Source organism: Neopelma chrysocephalum, unplaced genomic scaffold, assembly GCF_003984885.1.
Source record: "Neopelma chrysocephalum unplaced genomic scaffold, ASM398488v2 Primary Assembly neopelma1_119, whole genome shotgun sequence".
NCBI classification, from domain to species: Eukaryota; Metazoa; Chordata; class Aves; order Passeriformes; family Pipridae; genus Neopelma; species Neopelma chrysocephalum.
This window is the reverse complement of record NW_020897781.1, coordinates 3,410,602-3,427,167: the sequence shown is the minus strand read 5'-3', so window position 1 is coordinate 3,427,167 and position 16,566 is coordinate 3,410,602. Positions and strand designations below refer to the sequence as shown.

The window sequence follows — 16,566 nt, the reverse complement described above, 5'->3', positions numbered from 1 at the left end:
TTATTGGTAGTTTCAGCAGAGGATGGAAAATATCATGGAGTTATGGGCTGGTTTTGGCTTCATAGCTGGTTGCTCTTGCTGAGGTCTGGCAAAGAGTGCCAGACCAGGAGCAACAGCTTGTGCCCTCACAGCTCAGGGCTCAATCCCTGTATCACAGTGGGATTACCTGGCTGAGCGTGTCATCAATGAGCAATGGGCTTCCCAAAAATCCTGAGGTGGGAGGGTGGGTGAAAACAGAACCTGCACAGTGGCCAGGGGCAGCCCAGCCTCAGGAAGCATTATCCATGTGTTACTATTTGCATTTGATGCCATTTTGAACACAGGCAACTGGATTTGCAAATGGCACCGAGGCAGGTTAGTGCCACAGTGAAAACACACGGTAGTTTGCAAAGCACAGGCTGGTTGTTGACCAGACTGTTAGGGCAGAAATCTGAAGCTGTCCTGCCTGGGTGTGTTGCTGAGAGCCTCTTCTTCAGGACTCTGCTCTAGCAGAGGATCCTGCACAAGTGTGGCTGCAAGGCTCTACCAGTGTCTGTCATCTGTCTGTCCATCTTGGTCTCTCCAGGTGATTACGCTCAGCTCAGTTTACGGATCATGTACCTGGAGGCGGGTGTGTATGATGTGCCCATCATCGTGACGGACTCAGGAAACCCCCCCTTGTACAACACCTCTGTCATCAAGGTGAAGGTGTGTCCCTGCGACGAGAACGGCGACTGCACCACCATCGGGGCCGTGGCAGCTGCAGGGCTGGGCACGGGGGCCATCATTGCCATCCTGATCTGCATCATCATCTTACTGAGTAAGTGCCACAGGGGCTGGCATGGAATCACAGAATGGTTTGGGTTGGAAGGGACCTTAAAGATTGTTTCGTTCCAACCACCTGCCATGAGCAGGGGCACCTTCCACTATCCCGGGTTGCTCCAAGCCTCATCCAACCTGGCCTTGAACATTTCCAGGGATGGTGCAGCCACAGCTTCTCTGGGCAACCTGTGCTGCTGTCTCACAGTAAAGAATTTCCTCCTAGTACCTACTCTAAATCTACCCTCCTTCTTGTTTCCCAACCTGTTGCCTGTTGTCCTGTTCCTATGACTGGTGTTTTTCAAGCTCTGTGCAGAGGACAGATCCCTGAGCTTTGGGCTGTGGGGTTGGTTCACACATCTGCATTCGAACCTCCTTCACTGCAGCATCAGCAGAATGAGCTCTACCTGCATCAGACTTGTCTTTCTAAGACTTAGAGTAGCTTTAAAAACTCATTATACCTGACAACAACTTGTAGGTAGGTAGTGTGATAGGATTCTCCACATTTTGCAGGAAAAGGTGATGCACTCTTCTAAAATCCTGTTGCAGACACCCCCATAGCTCTCAGGTCCCTGCCTGGCTATGGATATACTGGTGGTTCCCACTGGTTATGAGAGTCTGGCAAGTCCCTTGCAGAGGGACTGTGGTTTTCTGGTTGTTCCAAGGAAAAGAACAATGCTAGGTATTCCCATTGCCTGTAAAATGACCTCAGATTGCTTAATCATGGAGGACTGTGAGTGTTTTTAGAGGAAGAATCCCCAGTTTGTCAGGAGCAATGGAAGGCTGGGTGTGGATCACAGAGAAGGGGTGGCCATCCCTTTCCTTGAGGCAAAACTATCCCTTTTGCCCAGCAATGCTGTCAGTCCTGAGCATTACCAATAGCCATGTGTGCACACACTTAAAAATAAAAATGATATCATTATAACTTCAAGCAGCAGTTGGCACAGTAGGAATAGATAAAAACAAGAGCTGAAATGTACAATGAGGTAAATATTCATCAAGAAACACAGGATGAATCCATGAGACTCTCATTAAAGCTAATAGGAGTTATGGTGCTAAATCACATTTAATATTTACCCCCAATGTGTTTTAACAGAGAGCAGACAGAGCGACGTATGCTACAAATGTCACCTGATGGACCCATTAGGAGAATGGGTCATCCCTGGGCAAACATCCACCCTCCTGGGCCAGTGATGGGAATGTATTGGTTTGTAATTGATCTACTGGATCAGGCTGGAGAGTGAGCAAGAAACAGGGGGTTTGTGCAGACCCCCCTCCTCACCCAGCCCAGCCAAACCCATGGAAGCATCCCTGTGCCCAGCCACGATGGGCAATTCCTGCCCTTCGTTGCGTGTGGGGTCCCAGTAGAAAAATACTTTGGCTGCTCCCTTCAGCAAAGGGGTTTTTGTGGTGAATTCACACCCAGATGAAAACACGGTGTTCATCAGCCCCACCACCTTCAGTACACTGGGGAGTGTACTTAAGTTAGCACTGGAGCCACAGAAGTGATTAAACGCAGGTCTTCTTTTTGCTGCTCTTGTATAAATCCAGTGCTAAAATACGATTTAAAACAGTTGAAAATCCTATTGACTGAAATTAACTTCAGCTGAAGGACATTTGATTTAAGAGATTCCTCTTTCCATTTTCAGATACATTATCCCATTTTAAATTACGGTTTTTATTACAAAAGCTTATTTTTACATTCATTGTAATTCTAATTGACTTTTTTTTTATCTTCAAGAGCTGCAAAGCACTGTATCAGTGATGAAAAATGTAATTTGCAATGAGCAGTTTTACTGTTACATCCTCCCAGTGTTTTGCCTCCTTTCTATCTGTGTCGTATCATGACCTCTAAACAATAGCCTAGAAAAAGGCAGATGCGGGATTTTTTTGTGCTATTTGTCCATTTTAGAGTCAGCAGGTCAAAGTTTGATGACTTTAAAAGGAAGAAGCAGCAAGAGGACAGATCCAAGATTGCTCCTGTGAAGGAAGCTTCTGCCTTTACCTTTGCTCAAAGGGGGTTTTTTTCTTCTTCTTGCTACCTGATGTATTAGCTGCACAAATAACACATTTAGAAGAGCAATGCAGTAAAAAATTGTGAAGGGTGAAGACAATAGATTTCAAGGAAAACTACATGCAGAGTGAAAATGGGTCTAACAGCAGTAATAGCACTTCCCATTCTGCAGAGTGAATAAAAGGAAGGAGAGTGCACTACATCCACCATTGACACTCTGAAGGTCTTTTTTTTTTCCAAGGTAGCTGTAAAGGCATTAATGGCACGGTTTTTTCCACAAGTGCATGGAAAAAGTATCATTTAAGAAAAAAAAAAAGAAATAAAAAGATAAACCTAGTAGCCATTATAATATTGTCTTGGTGGACCAGTCAGGTATCTTGTTGTGAGAGACTTGAAAAGGAACAACGAGAAAGGGACTTCAATAGTCTGCTAAATAGCTGAGGTTTTATATTGCAGATAAGAGTTACATTTTCTTTCCTTTTCTTTTTTTCTGTCTTGAATAGATGTGGGATAAGCCTTAAAGAAATGCTGAACTATCTGGAAACAATTCTGTTGGCTGGCAGGCAGGGATGGCCGCCAGTTGGCACACAATGGCAGTAATGAGCTGCCCGGTCCTTTTCCGCTCACTTCACTGAATTCCTGTTGGGCATAAACACTTCAGCGCTGGGAGGAAGAACTCCTAACCACCTCCCCCCGTGGAGGGGCTGCAGGCTGGGCTGCCCAGCCCTATTCCCAGGGTCTGGTCTCAGCTGAAAACCACAAAGTTTGGGATCTCACATCCTGCCTGGGTTTGCTTGTGTTGGCTGCAGTGGTTTGCCACACTTGAGGATTGACTCGGGTGAAATGAGCCTGGGCCACACGTTCCCACTTCCACTGTCCGCCCATCGTTCCCTTCTCCTGCAGATTGCCACTTTTGCAGCTTGTTGTGGGGCTTGCATGGAGAATGGAGGGGAAAGCAGACAGTGGGAGGTGTAACTGCATCAGCTGCCCAGGCTTAACTTCATTTTTAATTACATTATTTGCAGCTACTGAGTACGAGAATGAAAGTGAGTATATTAACAGGTTCTTGGAGAAGACAAGGTCTGGCTGCCTTATGTTAATGGAGACTTCAGTTCCCATATTGACTTCCATGCAGTAATTCCCAGGGAGCACACAGCCCCTGGGATGCATGTGGCCCTTTGGAGGGTGAGATTGTGGAGCAGTGAGCCAGTGTTCCCTGTGGGTAAAGCTGTTCAAGAAGGGAAAAATTTCTCATGATTCAAGAACTGTTCATCTGTCCCTGTTACTGTACTGAGAGAGATTAGCCAAGCCTGGCATGCAGATGCTGATGCCTGAGGAGCTTGGCTGTGTGCTACCAGATTTGCTCTCCCTTGTTCTGCAAAGCTGTCCCTGCTTTCTGAAAGGATTTCAGATGATCTCAGATCTGCTTTGCAAGTGGATGGCCAAATGCACGTGCTAATGTCCTGGCTAATGTGATCTTGGAAGTCTAAAGAGCTTCCCTCATGGACCAAAGAAGAACATGGGGGAGTCCAAATTGGATTACAGGACCTAGTGTTGTGCAGCCTCCCCAGGCCAGTCTTGCCTGACCAACTGCAGACAACAGCAAAGTGACTGTCACACTCAGGGCTTGTCACCTGAATGGGCTGAACCTGTGTCACACTGCTGGAACAGCCCCTTGTGCACAGGTGTTGGGTGTCTGTATCCATTTCCTTGTCTGCAGCTCTCTTCCCTCTGTCTTTATTTTATACCCCAGAATAAAATAAAGGTGGAAATCTAATCCTAAAAATTCAGGATTTTTTTTCAGAAAGCTGCAGTTTTCACACTTTCTGTTTTCTTTTCCTTTGATTGTTTTACTCCTGATAAACGTCATCTCAATCAGCGTTGGTGACAGGATCTTCAAGAAATGTTTGCAGTGGAGACCTGTCACAGTATTCATGTCTCTCACTGATCTCTTCTTTAAAAATCAGAACATGCAGTACGATAACATTTTGTTCCTCCTGCCAGCAGCCAGTGAGGTTCTCCATAGTGGACAAGGGCAGGTGAGGTGTTAGGACACTCCAGCCTGGCCTCGTGCTGTGGGAGGTCCCAGCTCACCCACCTTCTTCCCCGTTGCAGCCATGGTTCTGCTGTTCGTGGTGTGGATGAAGCGCCGGGAGAAGGAGCGTCACACCAAGCAGCTCCTGATCGACCCCGAGGACGACGTCAGGGACAACATCCTCAAGTACGACGAAGAGGGAGGTGGAGAGGAAGACCAGGTGAGAGGAACCTGTGGGTTGTGGCCAAGGAGGAGCTGTGCAAACTATACTCTCAAAAAAGCAGAAACCACATAATTTTCACTACAGCACATGCAAAGGATTGTGTTCCCCTTGTTTGTGACCAGGCAGCTTTACTGGCTTCCCTGGTGTGGTGTGGACATTGGTGAGAGCCAGCAAGTGCAGGAGATTCAGCATGTCACTGGGACACCTTCCTGTGCAAGCGGGACCATGCCAGGAGGCTGGTGCCACATTGTGTTGGTGCATCCAGCTCCCCCCCTCTTTCACGACACACATGGATTTTTCTACCCCCTGGGCAGCTTCCTGGGGAAAGGACTATAAATCAATCCATTGACACTCATCTTCAAACAGTATTTCTGTTACTTCAGACGTTAAAATTGTGTATTTTACCATTCCCCATCAGAGACTTTTGTAAAACCAGCCAACAGCTGCCACCTTCCCCAGCCCCGTGGCTGCGGGCTCTTGGCTTGGCTTGCTTGAGCCCTGAGCTTCCGTGGGTTTTCCCTGCATTTACTTAATCATCTCTAATGTGCCTTTAATTTCTTTTAATTTCTGGACGTGGTTCGTGAGAAATGTCCAAATAGATCTGGGGGTTTTCTCTGTCACCACGGAGCGCGCGGTGGCAAAGCTCTGCTGGGTGACAGAGCCCTGAGCCAAGGGCTGCCTGAACACGTCAGCTTTTCTGCAGTGCTGCTTCTCACAGACACCGAGGCTGATGTTTCACGAAAACTTCCCTGGCCTGCATTCCTGGGATGTGCTTTTCCACTGCTACTGATCTGTTACCTCTGCTAAAATAGCAAAGTTTGGTCACTCATGTTTAAGTCACTGGTTTTTTACTTTCTTTAGTAAAGAGCCCGGGACACTCCCAAACATAATGGTCGTGCAAATTGTGTGACTCTACATCATATAATGGTTTTATTCTTGCTTGTTCAATTGGGCTGCATGGTTAAAGGTCAGTGACCGGGGCTGGTGCTCAAGGAGCCCACGAAACCACTGCAGCACATGCTGCTGTGGAGGTCCCAGTGGTATCCAAAGGCAAGCAGGTGAGCCTGGTGAGAGCTGCCATGACAAGCTGAGGCAGGGACTTACCTGAACTTGGGAAGTTCTTATTCCACAGAAAAATCCTCGCAATTAGCATTTCTTTTTTCTTGTCACTGTCAAGTTATTTATAAATATTGCTCCTGGAGTTTCAATCATCCCCGTCTGAGCACAGGGATGGTTTTACCAGTAGAACAAAGTACTGTTATAAGCATTCCAACTAGCTGAAGTATCTGGTTTCAGGCAACTACACTGTAGGCTTAAATATTTTAGAAAGGATTCGTTAAAAAATAACAGCAAAGGAAGAACAGCAAAACACCATTACCTACATGAATACATTTTTAATGAAATATTACCTGGTTCTCATTCCATGATAGAAACCTATTCTCTTGGGATTTTTCACAAGCAAAAAGAACATAATTACTTTGAAAGGCCTACATGCATAAATGCAATACACATTTTAATGTTTTTGCTTCTGCAGAAATGTAATTGCAATAATATGTCTACCAACACTGTGTCTCTACATTATATTGTGTATTTCATCAAAAAGTTATGGATACACCTCTGCACAAGCACACAAAAGCCTGGTTTTTATCCTAAATGTTTAGACGCTGTGTGAAATATTCAGAAAATATTTAAATACTTGATTTAACTTATGTTACAAGATGCACTCTTAGGAGGGCAATTTTATGAGCTACTCAGAGTTCAGGTTCATCTGTAATTTAGGTAGAGGAGCTGCCTGCCCAGGGATAAGATTTACCCTCAAACTTCAGCGGAAACAGAATTACAGCTCTCAACTTGTTTGCACGTTGGGTGAGTAGATGATCTGAATAAAAAGCCCTTGATTTCACACTGTGCCTTCCCATTTGTCACAGGATTACGATTTAAGCCAGCTCCAGCAGCCAGAGACCATGGATCACGTGCTGAACAAGACACCCGGAGTCAGAAGGGTGGATGAAAGACCTATTGGTGCTGAACCACAGTATCCTATCAGACCAGTAATCCCACATCCAGGGGATATTGGTGATTTTATTAATGAGGTATGTTCTGTAGGGTGTCCTGTGTCACATCTTAAAAGCTTGAGCAGCCAGCTAAAGTCAGGTTTCCCTGACTGCATGGAGCAAGTGATGCTGTTGCTCACACCAGAAGTCTGATGCAAGCCCGGGGAAGTATTGGCACGAGCAAAGGACTTTGCCTTAATAAAGGCATTGAACGTGTAAAATCCAAAGTGGAAGCAAAAGGCCCAAGATTTCTGTCTTGTGGATATCACAAACACCATGCTTTTCAGCACCCAGGCAGAATGAGCCATTTCTGGCTCCTGAACTCGTAATTATTTCAGCAGTCTGTGCCTTCCTCGTAAGCTCTGTTTGGTGTAAAGCCTCAAAGAGTTTGCAGCACAGAGAGGCTCATCTCAGATCAGAGAGGGTTTCTTTATTTTATATTCGATTACTGCTCCTTTATCTGCTTGTAGAAAATATCTGTCCATTTGGTATTTTCTTATCTCATTTTTAGTTTTGAGTGATTGAGTGGTTACAAACCAATCAATGCATTATTTCCTCGGAGACAAAGCACGCTATCCATTTCCTAAGCCAGAAGAATAAATGTTACAGCCATTTAATTCTATTATTACATGCATTTCCTGCTGTGCTTTTTCTCATTTTCATCATTAAAACCCCTTTTTCCTTTGTTCCTGCCCATCCTTCAGTCACATTTACACACATCCATGCTCGTGAAGACTCGCTCTTACACACATCCCAACTCTTTCCACTGCAGTGAAACCAGCTCCATCTCCCCACACTGAGGCTGAGGGTTCTGAAGGTGGAGCATTTTGCTTTATTGCAGGTCTATTCCACCAGGCTTTTCCTGATGCTGGGCTGCAGCAAAGCAATTCTTTTTCTCCATATCCCGAGGCCATTTCCATGGCCTGCCTACACTGCTGCCCACAACGCACAGGAGCAGCGATGCTTCCCAACCCTCTGCCCAGGATTTCACACCCCATGTCTGTCCTAATTGCAGAATTTTGCTAGGAGTGGTTTTTTTTATTTTGTTTTTCCTAAGGGAAAGAAAATCATGAGAATTAAAATAATTGTAGGAGAGGAAGGGTGCTGTTCCTTCTTTCGTTGGAAATCTCAACAGGCAACCCCAGAAAGGACCCACTGGCCAGAACACAAAGCTTTCCAAATCCAGAGCTGGATGCTGGGAAACAAGCCCCTTCCTGCTCCATTCCACTTTTTCAGAGGCACTGGGAGTTACTGGGTTTTCTGCTGGGGCTCAGCTGGGAGGGCTGTACCCAGAGGTGCATCTGGGACCCTCATTTTTTCACCATCCTCTTTTTATCTGTGCTGCAGGGATCCCCAACATCCCAGCAGCCCAGACACCCTTCCTTAGCACCATAAAACCCCGTGGTGGGTATTAACACCGTGTGTTTGCCCCCCCAGGGCCTGCGGGCAGCAGACAACGACCCCACAGCCCCCCCCTACGATTCCCTGCTCGTCTTTGACTACGAGGGCAGCGGCTCCACCGCCGGCTCTGTCAGCTCCCTCAACTCCTCCAGCTCCGGGGACCAGGACTACGACTACCTGAACGACTGGGGGCCCAGGTTCAAGAAACTGGCGGACATGTACGGGGGAGGCGAGGAAGATTAAACTGACCTCATGTTATTTAAAAAAAAAAAAAAAATTAAAAAAAAAAAGGAAGGAAAAAAAAGAAGAAGAAGAAGAAGAAGAAGAAGAAAAAAATTTAGGAAAAAAGAAAAAGAAAAAACAACAAACCCACAGACGACAACGTTAACAAAAAGAGCCGATGCAGGAGCAAGAACTGTACAGATGTGGCAGCTTTTTTAATTAATATCCCCTGCTGACTGTACTGTTATTTTTAGTGGCAATATAGGAGGTTTCTTTTTTTTCTTTTCTTTTTCCTTTCCATTTTTTTTTCTTAGAATATTGAGCTGTCTCGCATGAACACTTGTCTCTGCTGCAGGTTTCTTTTTGTTATTTTGGTTTTTTAATGTCAGCTGGGATATTGCTCGTTTACCTGCTTTATGACTAAAGAGAGTGAAAGGCACTCTGTCTTAACTTGAATTTCTTAGAACAGAAGCACTGTTTTTAAAATATATATATATATATATATTTGAAAGTGCCTTTTGGTGCATGTGTCAGATTCCCTTCAATCTCAGGAGTGATGAAAACAAACATACAACCATCCTGGGCAGCACTCCCTGTGACCCTAAGCCAGTTCTAGCTGGGAAGGAGTTAACAAAAAGGAACTGTGGAGATTGTTTCTTTTTTGCCTTTTTTTTTTTTTTTTAAGGGGGTGACTCATTCTGGGGTCGAAAAGAAGGGGGGGGGGGGGGAAGATGTTTTGAGTCAAAATCTTAACAGCCATCTTTAAGCCTCAGCAGGTGGTGAACTAGTCATCATGTTGTATATAATTCAGTGTTATCAGATGCAAAATACCGACCAGGGCCTCTGCCGGGCCCTGGTCACACTCAATGTAGCTGCATAGAACTATAGCATTGATAAAGCCTTTGGTTATTGCAACAGAAATCTCCAACAGCCCTTGCCTAAACCCTACAAAGTAAATCGTGACATGACCAAAGGCCCATCTGTTTGTTTTTATGCTATCGCCGTGTTTTGGCTCCCACGACCTCTCGAGTGATGTCCGTACCAGCTGGGTGAGGTGGTGGTGTCCCGCATCCCCGAGGATGCCCAACACTGGTGCTGCTCTCCTGGGGTGAGGCAAGGGTTTGTGTGGCGGCTCCGCTCGAGGCCGAGGCAGTGCGAAGGACAGGGACAGGTTATCCACACTTTTCCCATCCGTAAGTATGGAGTTAGTGTAGTATCACATTAATGCCTTGGAGCATTAGTAGCCAAAGCTCAACAACATCGTGTAACTCAGCTAATGTGTGTCCTTTCTATTCGATGGGTAGGCGCTGCTATCTGTAGTAAATGTGTTTTTTTGGAGAAGAAGTGCAACAAGGGCCTATTAAGTATCTTGTGGTTAATATGCTCAAGCATTGCCAAGTAAGCAAGAGGTTTCGCAGCATCCAGGCGTAATTCAACATCAGTATTATAAATGGTAGCAAACTACCTAGTTTATATGTAGGGTCAGTTTAACCAATAACAAATAGTTATTAGCTTTTTTTATTACATTTTTCCTTTACTGATTTGGACTAGTGGGTTTATGTCTAATGTTTGTAAAATGATTTAGACTGCATGGATGTGTAATATAAACCACATTTAATGGATTATGAGCCACTTAATTAATGTGCTATGAAATCTTGGATTACCTGTGTTTTATATTCTGCAGACGATTTTGCAGTGGGTTCGCTAAAACTTGTAAAAGTGCTTAGATATATTTTCATTTAAATCCAAGAATGTGCACAGTATTGGAAGGTGATTATCCAGGGGATAATCATGCTTTTTTTGATATCTCTATTAATTCTCAAGTTGAATGCTAAGAGTTAAAGGGGGGGCGGGGGGAGCGAGCGCGTGCACACGAGAGCGAGAATGAGAGGACGAGAGCTTGCGGTGGTGAGTGGGCGCCTTTCAGAGGGTATACTGGGCTGCAAGATCGTCTCTATAGATTTTTGAAATGCTCCTAGTGCATTTTATATTTCATTGTATCATATTTTCTATAAAATGCAATTTCTGTAAATTAATGAGCATTTGAAATGTGTCTTGTATGAAGTGGAATGTGGTAAAAAGTCTGCCCGAGGGGACTCCAGTGTTACTGGTATGTTATTGACTACCAAGGATGTGATCTTTCTTTTTGTCTTGGTCAGTCAGTTGGTCAGTCAATGGGTCAGTTTGTCTTTCACGGCTCGGAGAGCAAACTCACTCTCACCCAAGTTTCCTGAGGAAACCAGGAGGCAATGGCTTGGACCTCGGGAGAGGGACGGCACCAATGGCAGCAGCAGGGCGAGGATGTCACGCCACAGGCATGGGCTGGCAGCACGTGCCTTGACCAGGATGAAGGGCAGTGCCTGGCAAACTGCCAGGACCTGACACTTTTCCAAATTCCTGTTCCGTAGTTCTGAACTCAGTTGTCTTGTGTGACAACTATGAAAGTCTTAGTTCCTGCCGTGTGCCATCCCCCTCCTCCTGGCCACTCCTGGCAATCCTCACAGCCCCCCTTCCCAGCAGCCTGGCACAGAGGCTCCATGGCCCCACAGCCTCTGCTCTTCACCCGTGGCATTCTTGGTTCTTCCCCTTTTCTTTTGGAAAAGCCACAGGCTTGAAGTATTTCACCATCTGGGCTTTGCACCTCGACAGAAGCTGCTCAGTCACAGCAGTGGTGAATAATAAAAATGAACTTGGTGTTTCTTGGTGCCCGTCGGCGCGTTGTGTCTGTCACCGTAACCTCACCACCAACACGGGAGAAGGATCAGCTCCAGGGCCGGGTCATGCCAGTGGTTCTCCATCCCTTGGGTTGTTGCTGCTGCCTGCCGGCTCTGTGCAGCTCCTGGGATGCTCGTGTGGATCCCGCAGTGCCGGCCAGGTCTCCGCTGTAAGCCGTGTCCTGCAATCCACCTGGCACCGCTTACCTGGGAGCAGCAGCTAAATCCCTGCTCCACAGCGCTCGGTGTGTGACATCTGCTGCGGCTTGGCTGGGATGATGGATTTCAGGTAGGGAAGGGGCTGGCAGCGATGTGGGACAGTGGCTGCAGGGACATCGGTAGCGTCCGTCGTCCCGCTGTCCCCAGGGGACCTGCCATGCAGTGAAAGGAGCTGTTATCAGACTTCAGCTTGACGAAACATTTCAGGCTTTTAAGAACATTTATGCAACCTGAGTCCAAACAGAACTGCTTGAGTGATTAAAAATAAACCAACCTGTTTCCATTGGCGACTTTTTTTTTAAATCAGCGGATATTTTTTTCTGCAGCATTTGCAATCCAGCTGTTCCAGCCCCACGAGCCTATAAATCAAACCAACCACTTTAGTGTGTTTTGACCCAGTTCTGCTCAGTCTCCTTCTGCAGGACCTCCTCCTTCTTTTCCTCCTCTTCCTCTTCCTCCTTCTCCTCCCTGCATCCTCCCCCACTGAGTTTTACAGCCCCACAAGGAGCAGCAGCATCTCCTTGCAGTGGGACCGGCAGAAGGTAAGAAAGGGGCACATCCAGCAATGAAAACAGATTGCTTTTTTACAGACCTGTTTGCTTCTTAATGTTACTGATGGTTTGTAGCCCAGCTAAGAAAACTTATATTAATCCAAGGGGTCTCATTGAGAAGGTGACTGTACCATCACTCTGTCCCCCTCTGATCCTCGTGGATGTGACACGGTGTTGCCAGTTGCAGCTGCAGGTGACAGTGACTTGCAAGGAGCTGGGGTGGGCAAACAACCACTTTGGCTGGTGTACAGTTGCTGTTTATTCTTACAGGCCACAGGTGATGAGTGCATTGAGACCAGAGTCCTTGTTCCCTGACTAATCTAAACTAAAGCATTAAAATAATTGAAGAAATGGCCCCCCCCTTTTTGCACACCACAAGGCTGTGGGGAAGGACTTGCTTTCAGGCAGGTGGAGGGGATCCCATCCCTGCAACACCACTGTTTCACCCTGTAATCCTGTACCCCGTAGCACACCACCACAGCTCTCCCTGCTGTCTACGGGATGAGGATGGTGAGTTCCCAGGACACTGAGGCATGCTGGACACCTCTAGTGGCCTCCCTACCTCCTAAGGTTGAGGATTGCACATCCCCAAGCCAGGGACTGTGCAGGTCCAATGTCACTGCTGTACCGACAGCCACCTCCAGCAGAGCATGACCACAGCCCTGGTGGTCTGTTTATCATGTAGCCTAATAACTGGGAGAACCATCAGCATGGAAATGCTTTGCAAGGCAAGGAGAACATTCATCAGGTAATTAGTGACAGTAAATAGGCTAGTCTGTCCTGGGTGTCCTACACACTAGTCATAGTTCCACTTCTGGTTTTGCATTTCCTTTTCCTTTTTTTTTTGGTCCTTTTTTGTTGGATCGGGTGATGCCATTAGGGGTTGTACAGCAGTGATGGGGAGTTCTCTCCTCATGGGTTTTTAGGGATAGTCAGGTCCAAATCCAGCCTTCAGAAGTAAGAAGAACTTTGGAGGCAGCTGAATCACCTGTAACCACTTCACGTAGCATAGACACTCGGGCATTGGAGAATGGTAATGGACAGTGCAGAGTCTGCACCACACAATATGCCAAGATTGCAACTTTGTTTAGTCAAAAAAAAGAAAACATATTAAAGGTAAAATATGGGACTTTTATTTGTGATGTCTTTTGGAGCGTGAAAAAAATATTAGGGGGGATGCTATATAATGATGAATCATGTTTAAAACAGCAGCCAGACAATGTAGGTGGCTCCCACGCAAATTAACTCAGTTTCATGGGGAAAATAGAAGTTCTTTCCAGTACACACAAACCCCACATACAACTGCTCACACACAGTGTACATAATGTAGTTAGTGCTTGAAGCTACAAATCGATAGGGGAAAACAACAACAACAACAACATATAGATGTATAATTGGAGCACTTTCTCTTTCTTTTTTGGTTTGTTTTTTTTTTTTAATTTGAGCAATGATTTTGCATGTTTCCTTTACGATGGAGAAGCTGTGTAGCAGCCCGCATGACTGTGGTTGTTCTCAAGGAAGACTTCTGCTGTTCTGCTGTATTCACGCTGAAGCGCAAAAAGCAGTTTGCGTCCGTTAACCCAGTTCAAAAACCTTTTTTTGTAACCGTCAACAGCACAAATATTTTGTATTGTTGTTTGTACCATTTTTGTACCAAAAACAAAAGAGGAAAAAAAAAAAAAAGAAAAAAAAAAGGGAAGAAAGTAAATGTTTTCAATGTGTTTTTAGTGCCACTGCAATCTTGGTTTCCAAACTGAGTGACAGGTTTGCTGATTTATTGTGTATCAAAGCTGAACTGGCGCACTGACGCCTGGCTCCAGTGTAATTAAAAATAAAGTCCCCCTTTTGAATAGTCTCACTTGCTTTTTTTTAATTATTATTATTTTTAGGGGTTTATTTCATTTTCCTTCCCCACATGGCCACCCCAGCTCAGTCACTGCTCACAGCTCTTATCAGTGAGCCAGTAAAGGGTGGCCTGGCTGCAGGTGTGGGGCCAGGTATGCAGACATCAGTGGGGTTTTTGGAGATCCTGGGTGCTCCTGCAGAAATTTGCATTCATTAAGGGCAGGAGTGTTGCTCCTCCCCAGCCCACAGTTCTTTGGAGCATGGATGAGGTGGTACATGTTCCTCCTCCGTCCCAATGCAGGTGCGTTTCTACTGCATCAAGCTGTTGGTGCAATTCAACTGGGTGCAATTTCACTCTTCAACACCAGGTCTTTGTTCCTTAGCAGAATTCCAGCACATTCGGGGGTCTTTACTTGCTGCTAACACATTGGTAACCCCACAACTGCTGCATCAGGACCAGCCCCTCCACCTGCCCACTGTCCCATGGCTGGCGCTCTGACCACCAGCCTTTTTACTGCCAGGGAACAGGAATGGTTCAGAAAGGTCTAGGGAATGACTGAGCACCCTGGGCCAGCTGATCCCCTGCAGAGGAAGCCTGAGCTTGCTTCTCCCAGTTGTATTTCCTCACCTCTGCACGTGCAGGAGCAAAAACATGATTGGAAATGTTGCTGTGCACGTAGCAGAGTGTGCAAACCCCTTGGCTGAGTACAGCAGCACGTCTCTGTGTGCACTCCTTCAGGGACATCATTCCTGTTTTCTTGGCCTGCTCTTCCCTGGAGGTTTCACCGAGAGCCCTCAGAGGGTGCACGAACACCCTCCAGGTACCAAACTGAGCAGCAAGTGCAGAGCACACAATTAGCAATTAGCACTGGCAGCGATCATTTACATCACCCTTGTGACCTTTGCAGGGCCTGAGCAGATAGTTGGGTTTCCATCACTCTCACCCCAACACCAACCCACATATGCCATGAGGTAGCAAGGCCTCAGCAGGTCCTGGGGCTGAGTGGGGCTGGGAGGACACGTGGCTCCAGCAATCCATGGAGCTGTTCCGGCCAAGCACGTGGAAAGCAGCGCTGTCTCGCTGTTAATAAACATTAAGATGAATGCAAATCCTGTACATGGCAATTTACTTCCCCCCGGAGTCAGCTAAGAATATTTTATTGCTAGTTTTGCTAATTCTCAAGCTGTTCTGTTTCTTAGAATTATCTTTAACTACTGAATAATGCAAGACTGTTGCATCACAAATATTGGTTTCTGCTATCAGTGGAAGGCTGGGCTCTCATCATCGTGTTATTAGACTCTTATCTGCCTGCAGAAAGTCTTGTTCCTCAAATGATTTAGCTGCGTGCTTAACTTTGACCATGTGAATAGTTTTACTAAGCTGATGGAAACAGCCACCCTCCCCTAAATCCAGGGACTTCTGTACCAAAATTAAAAATAACAACTATTACTATTACAGTTATTATTATAGGCTCTTGGGTTGGGGTTTTTTTCTCTCAAGTCAAATATCAGAATTTGAAATAGAATTCGGTTCAGATCAAGCCAAAGCACACGGGGATTATGATTTTTTTCGATAAGCAAAATAACTGAACTTTTCTTTGTTCTCCAGACTAAAACCTTTGCGTTACCAAGACCTTTTTTTCTCCCGCATCTTTTTCAATACAGAACCGATTTTTGAACCAAAAGCTGAGTTAACAGACACATTAAGCAGTAACAAAAAAAAGACCAACCCAAACTCTGTATGCTATTACTGCACTACTGTCAAAACAGTTCCTGGGTGGAGGTGGAAAAAGCATTGGGAAGACAAAATCTTTTATTAACCACTGGTCGAGATGTCTCCTTGTCTCAAAAAAATTAAAAAACGTAAATAATCCAATGCCATCCGGTTTTTTTTCCAAAATTCCTTCCATATAAAACAAAATGTGCTCAGCTATTCTGATGGCATGGTGAGGTCCTTTTTTGCAGCTGAGCACCATCACCTTCACAGTCCCTTGGCCTGCACATCCCTTCTGCCCCGTGCTTCTGTGTACTGGTGCTGACAGGAGCCCTGAGACTGAGCTTTGGCCTTTTTCCCAACATTTATTATTACTAGTAAGGTCAGAAGTGCTGCAAAGGACAAAGAAGGGACAGACAGGGGACACTGGGACACACAGACACCTGTGGGAAGCCTGTGCCCAGCTAAGTAGCTCCTTTCACTACTTATCTTGAGAGTACCCCCAGCACTTCTTCCACAACAGCAGCACCAGGCCGTGAGCACTCATGAACCAAAGCAGCAGCATCCTTCTAAATCCTGGGGTAAAATGAAAGGTGCCAAGGACAAGCAAGGGCCCCCAAAGAGGACAGGCTTCAGCAGGACCCTCTGCTCAGATGGCCCCAGCAATGCTCTGGTTATTATTTATGATGTTCTCCATTCCCACTCAGGGCAGATCCTGCATGGGGAAACATAGTTAATGAGACGTTAAGGATTTGGATGTGGGTGTAAAGCAGAGA

The 16,566-nt window shown here is 45.9% G+C and overlaps 1 protein-coding gene across 1 annotated transcript in view; it reads left to right on the top strand.

The window, feature by feature from the left end:
- The window catches only part of CDH4 (cadherin 4), a 426,717-nt gene extending 417,456 nt beyond the window's left edge, over window positions 1-9,261 (top strand). Inside the window, exons 13-16 of the mRNA XM_027697374.1 lie at window positions 566-799; window positions 4,928-5,067; window positions 6,999-7,163; window positions 8,562-9,261. Of these exons, the coding sequence (XP_027553175.1) occupies window positions 566-799; window positions 4,928-5,067; window positions 6,999-7,163; window positions 8,562-8,768 (746 nt within the window). The 3' untranslated portion in view covers window positions 8,769-9,261. The remainder of the gene's footprint in view (window positions 1-565; window positions 800-4,927; window positions 5,068-6,998; window positions 7,164-8,561) is intronic.
- The last annotated feature ends 7,305 nt before the right edge of the window (window positions 9,262-16,566 follow it).